The 21,920-nt window shown below is 40.6% G+C and overlaps 1 protein-coding gene across 4 annotated transcripts in view; it reads right to left on the bottom strand.

The window, feature by feature from the left end:
* Positions 1-21,920, bottom strand: part of Atp6v1h (ATPase H+ transporting V1 subunit H) — a 113,283-nt gene that overhangs the window by 42,437 nt on the left and 48,926 nt on the right. For all 4 annotated transcript variants that reach the window (XM_008844423.3, XM_008844421.2, XM_008844422.2 and 1 more), the window contains 2 exons: positions 4,098-4,276; positions 1,957-2,082 (listed from right to left, as the gene is read on the bottom strand). In XM_008844423.3, coding sequence (XP_008842645.1) covers positions 1,957-2,082; positions 4,098-4,276 — 305 coding nt within the window. The remainder of the gene's footprint in view (positions 1-1,956; positions 2,083-4,097; positions 4,277-21,920) is intronic.

Here is a 21,920-nt window from a genome sequence, read left to right as displayed (position 1 = left end):
ACCTACTGTAAACCTAAAAATGTACATCCAGTTTTGAAAGAGATGGATCCTAGCTCAGAAAATTGTTATTGAATATGTCAACGCTAATGTAATGAAATGCTTCTTCTAAGTAAGTGGTTTTTAAAGAAATAAAAATAAATAAAGTGGTCTATCTGTACAATGGAGTACTAGTCATCCACATGAAGGAAGGAAGAACTGGTAAGCTCTACAACACAGATAAACACCTACAGTAGGTCCTAGAAGCCAGTGTCAGAAAGGACACAAAAGACATGAATGTGGGAAAAGAACTTGTATGGAGGACGTGCAGGCAAACGGGCGGCAGGAGATGAGAGCAGGTGAGGGTGAAAGCAATCGGAATGCTCTATGTATGCGTAGGAAACTGTCAAAAGAACAATTTAATAAAAGAATTTTTTATTATTTTATGTATATGAGTGTATTGCCTACACATAGGCAGGTGTACCTGTGTCAAATCCCCTGGAACTGGAGTTACAGACAATTGTTGGCCACGATGTGGGTGCTGGGAATGGAGCCCAGGTCCTCTGGAGGAACAGGAAGTGTTCTTAACCACCACTGAGCCATCATCCAGCCCCATAAAAGAATTTTTTTTAAAGAAAAAATATATGATTCCATTTATAGGAGATTTCTGTAAGAGGAAAATTCATGAAAACATAAAGTAGAAGAGAAGTTGCTTAGGGTCAGACACACAGGTACAGAGCCAGAAGACAGCCAAAGGTACAGCGTCTCCGTGAAGTGAAACATTATAAACTCAATCGCAGTGGAAGGTGCAGCATATCTCTGAATATACCAAAAAGATCACTGAATTTTACATTTTCAATAAATTGTACGGGATATAAATAAAACCTCACTACACAAGGAAGATACACACATTTAATCACCTTATTATGACAAGAACTGAGCTGCAGAATCCAAAGGGAAATGACGTTTTCTTTGAGGGAGGAACTGTGAGTGCGAGTGTGCGCACATGTACATGTGTGCCCTTATGCATGTGCAAAGGCGAAAACGAGGACACTGGTGTCTTCCATCACTCTCTGACACATTCCCTTGAAACAGTCTCTCACTGAACGCAGGCCTCACCATCTTCAGCTGAGCTAGCCGGTCATCAAGCCCCAGGGATCCTCCTGGCTCTACACGGCCACCAGCACCCAGGTGCTGCAAAGCCACACTAGAATTCTGTGGGTGCTAGGGATCCCAGTTCTGGTCCTCACAATTGTGCAGCAGACATTCTTATCCACTGAGGCATAGCCCCAGCCTAGGAAGTGATCCTTGACTGCTACTTCACACCCAAACATCAACTCCATATTGACTGGGGATTTAGATGTAGGAAAGTGGTTAAAGAGCAAAGCTTCTATAAGATAATAGAAAAAGGTATCTTCATAGCATAAATAGGACTCAATAGGCTATTTCCATGTAGAAAATATCTCTTACAAACTTACGATTTATTTATTGCCATAGCACAGGCTTTAAAGCACTATTTAGTAAGGAAGGGTCCACAGAGGAAGGAGGGAGGAAGGAAGGGAGGCTGCAGTGTAAGAGATGCCTGTAAATCCCAGCACTTGGGAGGCTGAGGCAGGACTTCCATGAGTTTGAGGCTCTCTTCCCTCCCCAAAAAGGGCAGGAAGGAATGCTGGAGAAATGTTTCAATGGTTAAGAGCACTGGCTGTTCTTCCAGGGCACCCAGGTTCAGTTCCCAGCACCCCCATGGTGGTTAACAACCATCTGTAAATCCAGTTCCAGGGGATTCAATGCCCTTTACAGATACTCAACCCGTGGTACACTTACATACATGCAGCAAAACATTCACACACATAAAATAAAAAAGTAAGTAAATCTTAAAAAAATAAAAACAAGCACAGAGCACCTAAAATGTAAAGAGTAACCAAAGCAAATGCTGATGAGGGTCTGGAAGGAGCAGTGCAACGAGGAGTCAAGACTTACTTCAAGAGTTCGTAGTTCTTCTCGTTCAATCTCACAGCATTCTCTCGCCAAAACTTCTCAGACTTGTGTACAGGACTCCATTCCAACCTTCCAGATTTAAGCTCTGAACTGTATTCATCAAATGAGCTATAAAAATTTTAAAGAATTCCCAGTTTATAAGACTCTGAGAGCACTCCAAAATTAAGTAATCAAAATCTTTACCGATAATTTGATTACACAGACGACCCTCTACTAGGTTTGTGTTCATCAGGAGACACTTAGAGAGCAATGGATGAAACAGAATGAGTATGTGACCAAAAAATATCATTTTTGAAATATTAAATTCCTATGTAAAATAAGAGGAAAAAAACCAACAATTTAAGTAGGCACTTCTATCCTCTACTAAGGAGCAACTTTGCCCAAACAGAATGCCTGGCATGAAATATTAAAATGATTACTTGCTGTCAAAATCCTTACCCCCAATAAATGCATAAATGTGTACCAGAGGAAAAAAACTGATGATTTCTACCATGATAGCTGAAAAACATGTGATCACCAGGAATATTAATAAGTAAAAGCAAAGACCCTTAAAATAGATTACTCTAATATTCTATATTATATTATATTCCCTGATAATATAAGACAAAAATCATGAATATCAGCATATTGTATAATGTGACTACCAATAACATAGATGTTATTTATTTGTTGACATAATCCCTTTCAGAATTAAAAGCAAAAAAAAAATCTGTCTATGTAAGAAATTGAAGTGCATTATAATTCTAAAAGCATTAACTATATGTACAGTAACTTGGTTATACAAAGATCTACAATATTAAAATATTAAATGGGGTTAGTCGCTGTGATATGACTCTTAATTGTCAACTTGATGAAATCTAGAATCACCTTGGAGACAGGCCTTTGGGCATGACTGGGGGTGGGGGAATTACTGTATCTGGGTTAATTGAGGTGTGTTATGATTTGCCTGTGAAATGTCCCACACAGGCTTACATGTTTGAACACTTGGTCCCCAGCTGGTGGCGCTGTTTGGGAAGACTATGGAACCTTTAGGAGGTATAGTCTTGCTGGAGGAAGTAGATCACTGGGGGTAGGACTTGAAGTTTGATAGCCTGGCTCCACTTCCTGTTCACTTTCTGCTTCCAGATGCAGATGCTATGTGACAGCCAGCCTCCTGTTCCCGCCACCATGCCTCCCCCGCCTGCTGCCATGCCTTCTATACCATGATGCACTGTATCCCTGTAGAACCTTAAGCCAAAATAAACTCTTTGTCCTTTAAGTTGTTTTTGTCAGGGTATTTTATCACAACCATGAGATAAGTAACTAATACAACCACTAAACAGACAATATCAAGATGTGCTTGGACTCTCAAGTGAAAATTTAAGAACTATAATAATTAAAGTTGACTAACTCAATATAAGCAGGATGGACTGAGTAAGTTGACCAGAGGGTCCTGCTGGAATAGTTCTTACCTTAATATGGATCAGTTAATATAAGAAAACTAGCATTGTAAACATTCATATCCTAAACCTAACAACAAAAACAGAGATAAGTTAGCTGTATTCATCACCCCAGTAGCAGTATGTCAAGAGAATGATGGGAACTTCTTCAAATTAGAAGACAGCACACTGCTCTAACTAACTGTTGACAGTAAAGAATGATGCCTCTGCAGCCAACATTGCATATTTTAGGAAATACAATTTTCATAGTTTACAACCAAGTCAAATGTTCTTTTTATCATATGCTTTTTAAAGATTTTATTTAGCACTTTTATTTTATGTGATGATTGTTTTGACTTCATGTATGTGAGTGCACCTGATGCTGCAATGCCAGAGGAGGTCAGAAGAGAGAATCGGATGGTACAAATGGCTGCTAGCTGCCATGTGAGTGCTGGGAATCAAACCCTGGTCCCTTGGAAGAGCAGCCAGTGCTCTTAACTGCTGAGTCATCTCTCCAGCTCCCAATTCAAGTTTTCTTATAAATCTCTAATAAAAAGCTCTAGCTTCAGATATATAAACCCATGTGCCCCTATAGACGCAGATACTCAGGAGGCTGATTTGGGATCCTTTAAGCCTGGGAGTTCATGGTCAAGCAAATCTGAACAGATCCAGGATACAGCAATTGTAAAAATAATGATAACATACCTAAGGTCCTGGACACTCTCTCCAAGTTTTTCCAAAAGAAATTTGATGTCCTCGCTGATATCTTCATCATCATACTTCTGCTGCTCCAAGTTCTCCAGCTGCTTCAGGACTTTGCACTGAATCATAGCCAGAGCATATTCTTGGCGAGTTTCTCTTTCAGTCGATTTTTCTAAAAAGTTCTGGATTTGACAAAAAGGCAGTAAGAAAGTGCATGATTTGTCACGTGATGTTGCTTTATACCCTCCTAGTCTCCAATTTAACCACTTTTTAGTGGTTACTTTTATCTAAGACCTTACTTCTTTTCTAAGTGTGTTTCTTAAGAGAAGTCTACTTCTGATTGTCGATTCTGAAATGTTCCCCAAAGGCCTGTGTGGTAAAAGCTTAGCCCCCTGCAGCATCACTGAGAAGAGCTGGAACCTTTAATCTATGCAGCCTAGCTGAAGTCGTCAGATCACTGTGGATACAGCCTTTCTTCTTCCCACCCCGTACCCTCCTTCACTGAAACAGCCCTCTAGGGATCCACCTATCTCCCCCAGGTGCTGGCGTTATAGACATGTGCTCTGAGCACATGTAGGAAGGTTTGAGCTCTAGGTCCTCATGCCTACATGACAAGGACTTTACCTACTGAGCTATGTACCCAGCTCCCTTTGCTTTTCTATTTTTCAGATTACTCGTGATAACAGCAAAGGAATCCACAATGTTCTCCTTGCTGCAATTTTCCAATTACTTCATTAGACAACTTCTCTGAATGCAACACCACATCCCTCTTGGCACAACCTCTATTCCTTCCCCAACGGCAAATATCTAGAAATTTACTGTTAGAGCACTGATCGCAACCTTCTCTCTGGACAGGAAAGTATTGCCACTGCCACAGGAAAAACACAGACATGTCAACAGGACACAAGAGAAGGGTGATAGGGAAGACTGGGCCAGTTTCAAACAGAAACTCCAGTACAGGGGCAAGGACAACAGCCCCAAATGTGACTCTTCTTCTCCAACAGCAACCTATCCTGCAGAAAACACTGGCCCTGGGAGACAGACCTTCAGTCCCTCTGTATCTACAACAGGTGACACCTTAACCATAACTATGTCATGCCAGAGCCTACCACAGACCTGTGGAGTCAAAATAAATAGATCTCTCAAGTTAGTTTGGAAAGAACAAGTGGTTTAGGCAAACTGATCATTCAATCTACTTAACAGCTGTTATGCAGAGTACTTAAGAGAACATCAGGATTAAAATGCTGCCTAACAGGGGAAACCCCCCTCTAACACAAAAGTCAGTACATGCTTTAAATCTTTATTTTTAATTATGTGTATCCATGTGTGCCTGGGTGCTAGTATGTGCATGTGAGTGCAGGTGCCAGCAGAGTCCAGAAAACAGTGTTGATTCCTTTGGAACAGGAGTTACTGACAATTATGAGCCACAGATGTGGGTGCTAGGAAAGAAACTCAGGTCCTCCCAAAAGAGTACACACTCCTAACATCTCTCCAGCCCAACAAGTCAGTTTGGTGGGGGGAAAAAAAATAACTGTCGGGCTGGGGAGATGCTCCAAGGGTAAAATGCTCACCTTGGAAGCACAAGGACATGAGTCTGAATCCTCAGAACCCATGTAAAAGCAGAACATGCTAAGTGCATTATCTGTAATCCCAGTGCTCCTACAGGAGTAAACACAGGAAAACACCTGGAACCTCGCAGGCCAGCTAGCCTGGTAGTCTCGGTGGCAAACAACAGGAAACCCTGCCTCTAGCAAGGTAGAATATGAAGACCAATACCCAGTGTTGTCCTCTGACCTCCATACTCACACCATGGCATACATGTGCCAGTATACACACGCACACACCAATGCACACACAGATTAGAACAAACTGTCAAGTGAGACTGTCTGGGGACAAAGGAGACCAGTGGGGAGCACAGGGAGGAGACTGCGAGGTTCATGAGAGACCTCAAGGTGTATGCACACTTACATGAAAAGGTCCCTACAACTCAGCATCACCAATAGGGAAAATACACCAATGGCAAAAGAAAATAGAATAAAATGATAAGCATCAAATACTACAATAACCAAGAGGAAGTTTGGAAAACATGATCATCTCAAGAAAACATAAGAGAGGAGTTTTGGCTTTTGTTTTGTTTTGTTTTGAAAGAAAAACAATACGGGGGAGGGCCTGATTCCCCTGTACCCTGACCACTTTCTTCCCGCACTCAGTGCTCAGTTACCCTTCTAGACCTGGGCCCAGGCCTGCTCCTGCTCTTTCCACTCCAGATCTCCGGACAACCCTCTTAGTCCAGACCCATCCACTGCCTCCTGAGCAAACCAGCTCAATTCTCCAGCTTAGTTAGTGAGACCCCTCCACAGGCTGTCCCCATCTTCTACCCTGACAAGTATACTGTACACCACTCATCAAAGCTTCTTTTTCCAACACATGGACACTACTACAGAGTTCCACAGCTGGTCACACACAGAGAATAAGTAGCTGAGAGATGCCCAGCCGTAAGTGACACATCTTCAGTGGAACCTTCATACCTAAGGCTCATGGAACACAGAAGAACAGCAGGTAGAGAGAGTACTAATACATCCCTCAACTCTCACCAGCAAAGCTTCCTCACACCACAGAGTGTGATGCACACAGAAGACCACAACTGGCCAAGTTTGGGAGAGTAAGAGACTGCAGAGAGTGTGTCCCTGGATAGGACTCCTATGTTAAAACCAACCTATGCACAGCTCAGAGACCATGGTGGAAAGATTCTAAGAGCCAGGATTGGTGCGTGAACATAAGGAAACAGAGGCTTACAGGCCTCTGGGAAATTGTTCACATGAATTTGCAATGATGGTGACAGCATGCACAAGACCCATGCCAACTCAATTAACAAAAACCCATCACAGAACTGTGGAAATGGGCAGCAGACCCCAACCCTAGTCAAGGAACTACTGGCAACTGGTTACTGTGGGGTGAGCGAGAGCAGATCCTCTTTAAGGGAGTGGCTCTGAATAGACTGGCTGGACCCCAGTGGATGAACTTGCACTAAGGGACATCTGGGTACAAATGTTTGACCAGATAGGACTTAATATGTATAACAGAATGCATGAATCCGGTGGGGAAGTGGGTGTGGGGGCATGGATAGAGGAGGGGGTTTAAATTTGATTAAGGTCTATTATATGAAATACACAAAAACTCAACAAAAATATCTTTAAAATAAATAAATAAAACTAAGGACAAAACACCTAACCCAGGCCTAGCACAGCCTCACTCATAAAGGCACTACAAATATACACACATGCACCCACAATAGTCAGGGAGATGCCACAGGAAGACACCTCTACCTACATGTCTGCTCTTTCAAAGCTTCACAGCAATCTGAGTGCAGGCAAACATGAAGGCCTCCTGCATTAGTCAAGCCTCCAGAGGCAGCCTTTGTCCTATGGCAGCCAACAGCATGCCTGTTTTTGCCCAAGTCCTTCATAACCACATGAATACAGTTCCCATGGGGGCCTTGGGTATCTAGACTTCTGGCCCTTGACAGTGTACATCACTCAGCTGGAGTCTGAGGCATTTGGCTCTGCAGACCTGACAGCTCTCAGGAACTTTTCTGGTGACCATAGCCTTCATGTTCTTCACTGGCTCCTAACAGACTTCTTCCAGTTCTCTGATCTCTCTCATCCTCTCTTTTCTTCTTCCTCACTTGGCTGCTCTGGAACTCTTTAAGGTGTTTCTTTGGTGCCCACTGCTGGGACAGACTCAGGTGTCTGCTTCTACTGGGACTGTACTCAGAAGCCAAAGTACAAGCTGAGATACCTGCTGCTGCCCAGAGAGTCAGGAACTGAGCACCAAGAGTGATAGGCAATACTGAGATGCAGGCTCCTGTTAGCTGACTGGAAGGAACCAACAGGAAGATGACATCACCAGGAAGGATCTGAAGGCAGTCTGTGGCTGTGGCTATTCAGTTCTGCTGGGCAGGCTCAGGCATGCCAATCATACAGACACTGCCAATGGGCAGGTCGAGGCTTCTGCCTCTTCTTCAGCAGTGGAGCAGCAATTACCAACGCTGTACTGAGAAGCTGGGGTCTGGGGCTCATGAAGCAGGCACTGGTCATAAGCAAGACTATTTGGAAGTCGAGTGCTGGGGGACTGGAACCTGGGCACCAGCCACCAGAACCAGTTCTGAGGCTACCAGGACCACTTTAACTGTTAAGCCATGATTGCAAAGGCTTTGTGCTCAGAAAATAGGGTCAAACACTTGGGAATGCAAACCTAGCTGGTCAAGAGTCCAGTGCCAGGGATCCAGAGCTGAGCAGTAGCAGGTCCATCAACAGTATCAGGTGCCAAGCCTGCAGGCAGGACAGTGTTAGGCCACCATGACACCAGGCAGTGTTGGGTCCCCTTGCAGTACCTACCAGATCAACTGTCAAGCCTGGTGGGTTCTTTTTCAACTGTGACCTCTAGTCGGTTGACCATGGGCCAGGGGATGGACCTACACCCGAGTATTTGGGGAACACAAACTGGACTTCAGGAACTTTAGAAAGGGGATGGGGTGACATGAAGTTGAAAGAATATGATCAAAATGTACTGTATGAAATTCTCAAAGAACTAATAAAAATGTTCTTTTAAATCTATAATTGGCTGATTGTGTTGGCACATGCCTGTAATCCCTACACTTAGGAGGCAGAAGCAGGCAGATGAGGTCAGTCAAGATGAGGTCAATCTGGTCTATACAGTGAGTTCCAAGCCAGCTGGGGATACAGGGAGACCCTGTCTTAAAAAAAAAAAAAAATGAACAAAGGCTCAGTGACTCATAACACAACAGCAAACACAGTCTAATGCAAGTGTAGTTGGAGTCTTGGGGGCCAGGAGAAGTGGAAAGGGTGCGGGGAGCACCAGAGACAGAAGGAGCAAACTTTATGTCAGAAAATTAAAAATAATTTTCAAAGTAGCCAGAAGAAATCATCACGATGAAGCTGATATTTTTATATACCTGTCTCCTTTACCAGACCAAGAGCATATCATCAAGAATTTTTAATTCCCGCCTTCCCCCAATTCCTGCTATTACTTCTACTTACTATTTCTTCCAGGACTACAATGATTTCCTTCGATACATTTTTGAGATCATGAGCTGCAGAGCCCTGAATCTAACTCTGAATGAGAGTCTTCCCCTTCTCTCCTTTCATGAGATGGTCCTTGTGCTTCTAATGAACTACTCCTTTTCAGTTATTTTTCCTATCATCTTCCTTTCTAACTTCAGAAACATATTAAAGCTCTTTTGTCCATATGATTCTCTGTTAACTGCCTTACCTATTTTCTTAAACTCTAATTATCACAATTACTGGTCTCAGAGCTGATGGTGACATATTCAGTAGAACCACTATAAGATGGTCCTGTGGTATTTTTCTAAAACCAACTCACCTCTTATTCCCAATAAAATGGACACCAGAAAGCTTAGTTTTCTCTCTGAATTCACCCCTTTCCTTCAACTCTGTCAAAGCAATCATTAAGCCTTATCATTTTTCTTTAAAAGCAGCTTTCATTCTATCTCCCCACCTAATAAACAATGAAAAGGAAAAATGAGTGGTCAGGCATGGAGGCATGGGCATGAGGACTCTGAGTAGGAAGCCAGCCTGGGCTACAAAATAAGACCCTGTGGAAGGATGGGGAAAAGGGCAGAAAGACTAAGAAAAGTTTTTAAAGTGAATCTTCCAGAAATGATCTAGATAACAAATACAGTTTTGTAAATCCCTAAAACTGGGCTAGCAAGATAGCACAGTGGGTTAAAAAGAGGCTTGCTGCACAAGCCTGGCAATCTGAGTTTGAATCCTTGAACCTAAATCAAGGTGGAAGAAAAAAATCAACTCCAGAAAGTTGTCTGATCTCTACACTCATGCTGTGACACATGTGCCACCCTCCCTACACACATGCACACACACGGAAAGAACCCTAAAACTAAACAGTGTCTGTAACCAACAAAATTAAAATGGCCAAGCCAACCTAAATATCGCTTTATTTAGCCTTTGGAAATTTTGTAGTATATAGGGATCTTGACTTCAAAGAACAAGACTGAATCAAATGACAATTCAGATCTTTTTACCACCCAAACTGAAGTGCTAGCTGTGTAAAGTGCAGGCTAAAGCAGATCAACCGAGAAGACCAACCAGTTCTGCTTGCTAATTTTAACTGTCATAAAGTAACTTTAAAAAATAAATTTTTTAGCAGGATGTGGTGGCATATGCCTTTAATCCCAGAACTCTGGAGGGAGAGGCAGGCAGATCTTTGTGAGTTCAAGGCCAGCCTGGTCTACATAGCGAGTTCCAGGTCAGCTGTCTCAAAAAGACCAAAAAAAAAAAATTTGTTAAAACTTAAAATAAGAAAATTTTAAAAATAAAATCATTTTTAAGAACAGATTTGGAAAGACATGCAAAATCCAAACTCAAAGTTTGCAAAGTTCAATAGAAGTAATTATTCTGCCAAATTCCTGCAAGTGTCTCCATGCTCACTCACTCTCTGTGCTCATCCACGGCTGCTGCTAAGGCAGGCCACACTCCTGGAAGCACTGTACTGCACAACTTCCCCCCACAATGAAATGCCTCAGTCCTGCTGGACCTCATCCACACCTAGTGCCCTAATAAGCAAGCCAAAGATTTAATCGGAGAAATCTAGACAGAATTTCTGAAAGAGAAAAGGGGACAGGCATGAGAATTTAAAAAAAAAAAAAAAAAAAAAAAGACTAGTGGTAATTTCTGTTATGCTTTTCTAGTGAAAATCACACAGGTGTAAAAGATATAATTTGCTTTATTATCTGACATGGAATGCCGGCTCTTGACTAAATAAAGCCAAAAAAGAAATAAAACAACAAATGTAAAAACTCTAGACAACAAAGATGAAAATCTGGTCTTTGTTTTAGTCACAGCCCTAAAACATTCTATTTTAGGGACTAAAAACTGAAAACTCAATTGAACTAATACTAATAGCAATAACATTTATAGAGACCTCGAGCCCAGTACTTACTGCGCATAAGTAAAGCTGACATTTTCAAAAATAAAATTCACCTAGTGAAGTAGAAGAAAGAAATGACTAGTAACTGCTACGTCTGTTCAGCTCTCGGTAGCCCAACAAGCTTCTTCGGGTCTTCAGCACAGAAACTTCCTTCTGCATTTTTATGTGGGAGAAAGCACAGGACTAGGCCTTCTTCAAACCACCTCAGCAGTTCACATTTTTTCTTAAGGAATAGGAACTTGAGAATGACTGGGAGGGAGGGTTGGTGGTAGTGGGGTTTTGGGGTTTGTTTTTGTTTTTTTTTTTTTTTTTTTTTTTTTTTTGGAGACACTGTCTCATATAAACTAGGCTAGCCACAAATTCACTATCAAGTCAAAGACGACCTTAAACTCCTGACCCTCCTACCTTTACTTCTGAAGTGCTGGGATTCCACATGTGAGCCACCATGCCCAGCTTAAATAAAAATTTTAAAAATATTTTATTTAGGGGCTGGAGAGTTGGCTCAGCAATTGAAAGCATTGGCTGTTTTTACAGAGGACCCAGGTTCAGTTCCCAGCACTCACATGGCAACTAACTGTCCTAACTCCAGTTTGGGGACTCCAATGCCCTCTTCTGATCTCCTTGGGCATTGCACGACACTGGTGTTCACACACACATGCAGGCAATACACTCGTATAGATGAAATAAAAATACTAAATAAAATAAATATTTTTATTTATTTTATTTAGTATTTTTAGTATTTTTACTTCATACATATGAGTGTATTGCCTGCATGTAAGTGCACCTGAGTCATGCAATGACCATGGAGGCCAGAAGAGGGTGTCAGATCCCCTGGAACTGGAGTTATGGATGGCTGTTAGCCATGTGGGTGCTGGGAATCAAACCTGAGTCCTCTGTAAGAACAGCCAGTGCTCTTAACGACTGAGCCATCTCTCCAGTCCTTAAATAAGTTTTATATCTTACTAAATATTAGAAAAATATGCTGCCTCCTACAGATGAAAACATCACTCTGCCTTTACCAAGACTTAACATTAATTTAATAACTGTAACATAAGAAAAAAGAGGTGAAATTTTTTTAAACAGGTAAATTTTTCTGATTTGAAAGAGGAAAAGGGCCAGGAATTTTATCTGTTACCTCATAGAATCCTCACCCGATCCTGAAGTACAGTAATTATTACTAACTATCCTTCATGGAGGAGGAAACTAGCTCTGCGAATTCAAGAGCCAGGGTCCCTCTCTGAACAGTAAAGAATCAAGCACTGGAATTCACATCTACTCTATCCAAAGAGTCCCAGAAGGACTCTTTTCTTCTGCACCACGCCAGAAGGAAATGAAGACAGACCTACACTACTCCACCTCTCAGATTTTAACACCAATTGATAACTGATCCAGATGGTTTCCAAATCAAGCCAAAACAACAATAATCTCAGACTAATTTTATAGTTCATGTGACTTTTTGAGCTTTGTATACTGTAACATAGAGACTTCCTCAAGTTACCCCCAACAACCAGAAGACTTAAGTAAAACACAAAGCACTTGTCTCCCTAGTCTTTGTGCACCCTCACCAACACACTGCTCTCACTGCTTGGCCTTCAGGAAGCATCATACACACTGACAGGTGAACAAAATGGAGACAGGAACAAAAGATCTCAGCTTCTAACAGTCATTTCATTGGAAAATGTTGATCCCCAAAGGAAAACAACAGAAAAGAAAAGAACCCGTTGAGAAGGAAAAATTAAGGAGTGTCTATGGGCATGGTGGCCCATGCCTTAATCTCAGCACTGGGGTGGCAGAGGCAGGTAGATCTTTGTGAGATCCAGGATGGCCTGGTCTACACACACACCATAAATAAAAGCTTAAATATTTTTAAATGTTATGCAAATAATAACTACAAAAGCCACTGTATATTCAAATACAACAGTAGCTGGAGACCTGGCTTCTTCCCACTCCTCTATCACACTTTAACAAGTTATACATAGAGAGCCCATAACACAAAAGCTTATGATAAATTTTTATAGTATCAACATTTTTAAAAGCTATTTTCACTTCAAAAATAACTTGTCATATTGGTTCAGGCCTGAGCAACTCAGAAAACTGGAGCAGAAAGGTCACAAGTTCAAGGTCAGCCTGAGCTATAGAATGAGTTCAAGGCCAGCAATTTAGTGAGACCCTGTTTCAAAATCAAAAGTAAAAAGAAGGTGGGGATACATCTCAGTAATAAAGTGCTTCCCTATCCTATATGAGGCCAGAGGTTTAATTCCCAATACCACAAAACAGCACCAACAACAAAACAAAGAGGACAAACTAAAAAATAATACTGAATAGTCCTATGCTAGTTACTTCAGAAACTGTTGATCTTTCTATTGCTCAGAAGCAAGTCATAAAAAGAAAAACTGATTCAAGGTGTCTCTCTAGGCTACCCTGATTACAAATACATTGAATCACATTGATGATTATCATTCTTAATGTTTGAGGATTATAAAATACATCTCATTTCCTGAAAAGAGCTTTCAAAACCAAATGTAACAGTTTATAAGTTTAGAAAGAAAAAAAAAATGTGCTAACAAAAAACTGGGTCTCTCTCCCCCTAGTCTTGCTTTCTGTAATATTTTGTTTGTTGTTTTATTTTACCACCATAGAGCTGTGGCTGGCTGGCCTCGATTTCACAGACATCTGCCTATCTCTGCCTCCCCAACATTTGGATTAAAGGCATGCACCACCAAGCCCAGCCTGTAGTATGTTTTTAAGTAGATTGTTGTAACAAACTTCTAACATATTAGAAATCTTAATATAGTGAAAACCAGTCACAGGGACTTGAGGTGAACTTATTCTCAATGTAGAGCAGCTTTAAGGAATACGATATTGACATAAAATTTTATCATCATAGTTTTAAAATAACAAAAAATACAGCCAAATATTAAAATGAATTTAAATCAGTCAACAATTAACTGAAAAAATTAGAAGTCAATACCCACTCTACTACTCCCATAGAAGGCAGTATCACGCTATCCTATTCCCACAGAACATTCTACTTTTTTATTTTTCAGGGCTTTTGCTTAGTTATTTGTACTATCACAGTTTCGGAGTCTATGATGATCCAGAGAGCCAATGAAGTCCAGTGACAAACTTCAGAGTGGCAGTCCTCTTATTAGACATGGGAAACAGCTACAGCAGGGGAAGGCAGCCCCAGAGCCTCCAGGGTCTGTACAGCTGCACTCACTGCCGAACTGGGCCCCTCTGCTCTCATCAGTGCCAACTTCCACCCCAAGAGCTGAGCATGTGTACTCTTCCAGCTGCGGAGTACACAGTCCACTATTTCCAGTGTCTACCGCAATATCTCCACAGCCAATGCCTGTTGTACTAAGGGAATGCACAGCATTTGCATAATTTGGAGATTTTTAAATAGCAGGTTTTAGATTGTCAACAGAGTTCTGAGAATGAGATTGTGACTAATATATAATTTTTCTTATTTCCCAATTTATTTTTATTAATTCATTCATTCATTCATTGTGTTTTTGTTTGTTTGTTTTTGTTTTGAGACACAGTCTCCCTGCGGCCCCAGCTGGCTTGGAATTCACTATGTAGACCAGGTTCAGAATGCTACAATTGAAGGTGTGCACCACCATGCCCAGCTATTTCTCTTTTTAAACCATAAAATCACACTATTTTTATAGCAGATGGAAGATAAACTGGCTCAGTTTTCTCCTAATGGTAGATGTTTATAGACTGTCAGATTTCAGTAAAATACAGGCTCTTCTGACAATAGAATAAAGCGGAAGAAAGATAAGGGAAAACTCAAAGCAAAGAGGAGCATTGAGGGGTGTTGGATGACTTTTACAGTACGGACATACTCTACAGATAAATTACTTCTTTTTTACCTTAAAACCAAAAAGTGAATTTCAGTTTGCTTGTAAGGTAAACAAGCCTACCAAGCCTTAAGCTCCTCTTATAATCTAAAGTATATGCTTTAACTCCTCATGACCCTTTCTTGCCTTTGACCCAAACAATATATGGTGTGTGTGGATGTTATAAATATTCAAAAAGGTCTACAGCCAGGATATCCGTTGGAAACAATGAAGATATGAAGATTATCCCATTTGTGTTGCAAACAATAGCTGGGATTAGATTGATAACATTTGTATGTGGTTGTGTGTGTGTCCTAGGTCAGTAAGGAAAAGAAAGGACTAAATTCTTCTCTATTAAGATAGGGGTTGGACTTTTACTTCCCCAATTCATGCTGAAGATACTGTTTGAATAAAGAATGAGCAAAGCCCTTGCTGGAAAGCACAATTTCCAAAGAATTCTGAAGGAATAGGTTCTCAGCAGTTCAGGTCCACTCTTGGCTTAAAATAGATTATAAGGGTCATGTTGTCTTAAGCATCACCACAATATGACATCATGTAGTAGATGCCACATAGAAAGAATTTGAAGCCTTCAAAAAATATATAGTTCAAAATATATACCACGTAAATTTACTTCACATGTAATAAATTTGAAAGAGAAATCAGCTTTTGGTTCATGCAGGCAAAGTAGACCATAAAGTAACGAAAGTATGTCTAAACAGGAGTCCTATTTGAAGGGATAAGGCTTTGGCGATAATGCCCCACAAGTGTGAATACAAGCTAGAGTGAAGTGATGATCACAGACCAAAACAGTAATGCTGGCCTCACAGCTCAATGGCCAGAATGGCTTATAGAGCACTGTGTAAAGACTGTGCTTTCAGAAGGTAAAGAGTCACAAACATCAGGACTAAATCTTCAAGTACCAGACTTACATACATAAATTTTACTAGGAGAGAGGGAATGGGGGATGGGGGTCCTTTAGTAAAAGCAAATTAGTGACAATTCCAGAAAGCTTTCTTCACTTATCAACATTTATCAACTTCTCCCTACCTCTGAACATCTAAAAAGTTATTCATCCTTTAAAGGGTCTTCAAGCAATCTCCTTCCCTAAAACCCCAGTTTACCTCTAGCTCTTTTCTATAACCTTCACTCTTGCCCACTGCTGATCACTGTACTGTACTGATGTTTATATACACAGACTGTCTTCATTCGACTATTAAGACCCTCAATGGAAAGCCGTATCTTAATCATCAGTATTCCCTAACAATTAGCAAGGGGTCTGATACTGAGGACTAAAAGGTTTTTATCAGTTACAGGGTTGTAAAGACCCTACTTTTGGAATTTTTCAGCTTTTCTAAATAAATAAGAATACAGATAATGAACCCCTAAGAAAGAAAACAAGATGAGCACTTGAGTTATTTTAAATTAAGGCCTCATTGAAACAATTTATTCAGATTTAAGAATTAACTATCATTTCACCTGAACTTGGCTGAAATGTGCCTTGACAACTCGTGCAGACAGTTTTCTAGAAACACAAATGGCAGCCACCACAATGAGGGAGAGGAAGAAGAAGGCAAAGCATTTGCCTAACTGCTTTTTAAAATTTTAACTCACTACTGTGTGTGTATAACATGTGGGTATACTGTGCCTGCATGCATGCCGTGACATAGGTGCCATGGCACACACATGGAAGTTAGAGGACAACCTGCAGGAGTTGGCAGGGATCAAAGTCAAGTAGTCAGGCTTGGCCAGGTACCTTTTCCTGTTGAGACATCTTGCTGACCTGTTTGTCAACATTTCTTAAGGGCCACAGTTTTATTTTCAGATGAAAGAGAGTGTCACTTTCTATAAGCATCAGTAACTGACAGCAAATGCAATGCCCAGAACAACATTTGGACAAGAGTTAGCTGGCACTGCACATATTCAGCAGGCCACCCTTGGATTTCACTCTCCAACTCTCCATAGGATTGCAGCACAATCCCACAGTCAGCCCATGTGTCCTAAATCAGTCCTTAATTCTTAGGCAGCTTCTAAAGACACTGCATTAATAATTCTAGTGACTATTTAAGCCAAAGAGTTGACTTCTCCTCTCACACCTTTGGTTTTCCTTTGCATGGTTTCCTTCCTTTTTAAATATACCAGATGAAGAAAAGAAACATGGTAAACTGGTTAAGAAGGTTTAGTATAGGCATAAAAGCATAACTTTAAATAAAATTTAGAGCAAATGCTTTGGGTTTTCTCTTTTGTTTTTTGTTGTTCTTTTGTTTTTTAACAGTCGTTTTGAAGATCACTGAAATGTTTTGGTTTCATCTATAAGATAAATCAGTACATGAAAGCAACTCAACAATTACTATCCTCAGCATCCAACAGCTCAGCATGAGACTTCAGTGCACGAATCATAACCAGCTTGAATCCCTGTTCTGTACTTCCTGGCTACTTCAGCAAATCATTTAACCTCTTATAGCCTAATGACCATCATATGGAGTTCTTGAAATACTGAAAAGTGTCTTCTTTATTTAAAGTGATTAAAAGTACCTGACACAGAATAAACTCTAAATAAGCAGCAATTATTAACTACAGACATCCAGGAAAGGATTCCTACATCAAATTTTGAAAATTTAAAAAGTGACAAATGCCATGAATAATCAACAAGAAAATAAATTGTGAATATTAAAAGATGTTCAACTTCATTCATTAGCAAAATAAAAAATTATTTTTTGTTTAGTTTTGTTTTGAGACAGGGTCTCCCTAGTAGACCAGCTAACCTGGCACTCACGATGTAGACAAGGTTGACCTTGAACTCACAGAAATCAAAGGCATGAGCCACCACTCCCAGCCACAGAATGAAAATGTAAATAATGATTTCACTTTTTAACTAAGATTTTATAAAAATCAACAAGTGATAATATTAAGTGCTAGTAAGAAAGAAGAAAAAACAAACCACACAGCAGATGAAATGTTAATTGGCACATATATTGTAAAAGATGATTTGGCATTACTGATAAAACCTAGCCGGGGACTGGAGAGATGGCTCAGTGGTTAAGAGCACTGGCTGCTCTTGCAGAGGACCCAGGTTCGATTGCCAGCACCCACATGGCAGCTAACAATCATCAGTAACTCTAGTTCCAGAGGAATCTAATGCCCTCTTCTGACCTCCATGGGCATTGCATAACATACATGCACTTACATACATGCAGACAATACATTCACACACATAAAAAAAGAATGAATTAAATTTTTAAAAAATAAGTTTAAAAAAAAAGGTATATTCCTTAACTGGGCAATTAGATCTGTAAAGCTGTATGCAAAAGTTTTCATTGAAGTAGGCAAGCACATGCAAAAGAAACTGGAAACATTTCACACCCCCATCAGTAAGGGGGGTTAGCACCTGAGGAAACACAGCACGATGCGGTTTAAAAGGGATACTGAAGACCTGCACATGCAGAGACTGAAGTACGTGTTATGTATTCTTGTTAAAGGTGTAGAACACTGTACGATGCCATATTGCGTTTTTTAAATGTTTTATTGAATTTTTGTGTATTTCATACATAAATCATTTATATCCTCTTCCTCTTTGCTGACCTCCCATAACCCGCCCCCCTCCCCGGAGCTCATACACGCTATCATTCGTATTAAGGCCTACTGTATAAAGTTAGTGTCCTGATATGTCCCTCAGTGCAAGTTCATCCACTGAGGTCTGGTCAGCCTATCTAGAGTCTCTCCCTTCAAGATCAGCTCTTCCTCACCCAGCATTAATCAGCTGCCAATAATTCTTCAACTAAGACTGGGACTTGCAGTTCATTTCCACAGTTCTATGCTGGGTTTTGCTTGGCCTAAGTTTGCATAGGTCTTGTGCATGCTGACACCACTGCTGTAAGTTTGTATGAGAATGGTCTGAGGCACCTGTAGGATTATTTCCATATGGTCATGCAACTCATCCTGGCTCTTACAATTTTTCCCGCCCCTTGTCCACAATGGTCCCTGAGCCCAGGGCGGGGGGGGGGGGGGGCGCCTCAATATAGGAGTCTTGTCCAAGGACACACACTCTGTTGATCCTTATTCTCTGCTTTTTGGCAATTTGTGGACTTTTGTGTTCCTGACCCTGTTGTACAAGGGAGTTTCACTGATGAGAATTGAAAGGTGCATTCATGTTTTCTTCATCCCTTGTTCTATGTTCCGAGAGTCTTAGGTGTAGAGGTTATATCCTAAATGTGCCACTTAGGCTTGGGCAATTCACAGAGTGTGACCAGTGGTATAACTCTGCAATAATCTCTGTCTGTTGAAAAGAAGCTACTTTGATGGGTGGTGACTGAGATACTTGTCTGTAAAGTTAAGGATGCATATTTTGCACTTAGTAAGAAATTACATTTGTCTAGGATGTGACAGCCATGGGGTTTTCTCTAAGATCTATGACCTCTCCAGCTATGTGTATTTGGCTAAGTTTACAGTACCAGACATGAGTTTCCTCCCACTGAGTGGGCTTTAAGTACAATTAGGTAGCTGTTGATTACCCCCAAGATAAAAGTGCCAGTACTGCACCAATGTCATTTGATGTACTACTGGTCAGTGATGTCGTTTTTAGGCCTTGAAACTAGAATGGTACCAGTGATTGATGTTCTCCCTTACCAGCTTGCTTGGTGCTCTCCAAAGCTATGAGAGCTAGCTTTCAGGGGAGGTGGCTTCCAGGTCAGTTCCAGCTCCACTGCTCCAAATCCTTTGTCCAAAGTGTATCCTGTCTTCAGCAATACAGTCTAACCTTCAAGTTCTGGGAGGCAATTAATGGATGTGTAAATTCAGGGAGTCTCTTGGACGACCCTGGCCAACAACTCAAAGGAAGGTTTCTCCTGTCTGACACTTTCTTCTTATGTAGTCTTCAGCTATGCTCACGGACTAATGTAGAGATACTGCATGTGTAATTTTTCAGTAGGTTTTTTGACTAATACTAGTCCCTCTGGTTTTTTAATACAAGCTAGGCACTATTTGTCTCTCCTCTTTCTCTCCCTGTCTTATCCTCCCTCCTGGCCCTCTCCATTTAAAGTGTCCCCATTTTCCCCATTTCTCCCTTGATAATTTCTGTCTGCTATGCTCCCACCTCTCTTGAGCTCCTTCTTCCCCTTTGTTCCCATAGTTCCTTGTATAGCCCTCCTTCTCCCCCTCCGCTTTATCCCCTTTTTACACATTTCCCTCTTAGTAATGCCTGTCTCCTACTATTCTCTCTCTCAGGTTCCTTCTTTCCCTAACCTCACTGGTTCCCTTCCATTCTCCCGGTTTCTGCAGTCACATCAGGATTTGCACTCATTTATAGGGATTTGGTGCTAGGATCCACAAATGAGGGAGCATGTATGTCTTTTGTTTTTCTGAGTCTCTGTTACTTCACTTAGTATAACAGTTTCTAGATCCATCCATTTACCTGCAAGTTTCATTATTTCATCTTTCTTTGCTACTGAATGGAACTTCATTGTGTAAATGTACCAATTTTTGTTAACCACACCATCAGCTGAGGGACACTTAGGTTGCTTCCATCTCTTAGCTATTGTGAAAAGAGTAGCAACAAACATGGATGTACAAGTATCTCTGCAATAGCAAGAGTTCTTTAGGTATATGCCAAGGAGTGGTATAACCGGGTCACATGGTAGGTTCATTATTAGTTTTTAAAGAGTTCTCCACAGTGTTTTCCATAGGGGTTGCACGGGTTTGCAATCCCACCAGCAGTGGATAAGCATTCCCCTTTCTCCACATCCTCACCAGCATTTGGTATCATTTGTTTTCTTGATCCTAGCCATTCTGACTGGGATAAGGTGAAATCTTAAGATAATTTTAATTTGTATTTCCCTAATTACTAATGATGTTGAACACTTTTTAAGATGTTTCTTAGCCATCTTTATTTCTCCCTTTGAGAACTCTCTGTTTAGATCTTTAGTCCATCTTTTAATTGGGTCATTTGTTTTCTTGGTTCTTTGTTTTTTTGAGTTCTTTATATATTCTAGATGTTAAACCTCTGTCAGATGTGTCATGGATTATTTTTTTCCCACTCTCTGGGTTTTCTCTTTACTTTCATAGCTGTTTCTTTTGCTGTACAGAAGCTTTTTAATTTAATGAGCTCCCACTTGTTGACTGTTGACCTTAATTCCTGAGCAATGGGTATCTGAGTTAGAAAGTCCTTTCCAACACCTATATCTTGTAGGCTACTGCCAATGTTTTCTTCTAGTAGTTTCAGAGTTTCCAGTTTCACATGGAGGTCTTTGATCCATTTGGAGTTGACTTTTGTGCAAGGTGAAAGATAAGGATCTAGTTTCATTCTTCCGCAGGTGGAGATGCAGTTTTGCCAGCACCATTTGTTGAAGATGCTGTCTTTCCTCCATTGTATGTTCTTGGCTCCTTTGTCAAATATCAGGTAGCTGAACTTGCATGTACTCAGGTTTGGATCTTCAATGACGTTCCATTGATTTGTGTGTCTGTTTTTGTGCCAGTGCCATGCTGCTTTTATGACTTTAGCTCTGTAGTATACTTGGAGACCTGGTATAGTAATTCCCCACAGCGTTGCTCTTTGTGCTCATAGTTCCTTTGGCTATCCGGGGCCTTTTTTGCTTCCAAAGGAATTTAAGGATTTTTTTTCTAATTCTATGAAGAATGTCATGGGGATTTTGACTGGGATTGCACTGAATCTATATATTGCTTTTACTAGGATGGTCATTTTCACAATATTAATTCTTCCAATCCATGAGCATGGGAGGTCCTTCCATCTCCTAGTGTCTTCCTCAATCTCTTTATTTAAAGATTTAAAATTTTCATTGGAGAGATCTTTGATGTTTTTGGTCAGGTTTATTCCGAGATATTTTTTTTTATTACTTATGAATGGGGTCATTTCCTTGTACTCTTTCTCCAATTGCTTGTTATTGGTATAAAAAAGGCTACTGATTTTTGTAGATTGATTTTATAACCTGCCACTGTACTAAAAGTGTTGATCACTTCTAGGACTTTTCTGGTGGAACTTTTA

The sequence above is a fragment of the Nannospalax galili genome, unplaced genomic scaffold (genome assembly GCF_000622305.1).
Source record: "Nannospalax galili isolate Female #2095 unplaced genomic scaffold, S.galili_v1.0 scaffold40, whole genome shotgun sequence".
Lineage (NCBI taxonomy): Eukaryota > Metazoa > Chordata > Mammalia > Rodentia > Spalacidae > Nannospalax > Nannospalax galili.
The sequence above is the reverse complement of the archived record's forward strand: the minus strand, read 5'-3'. Positions and strand labels throughout refer to the sequence as shown.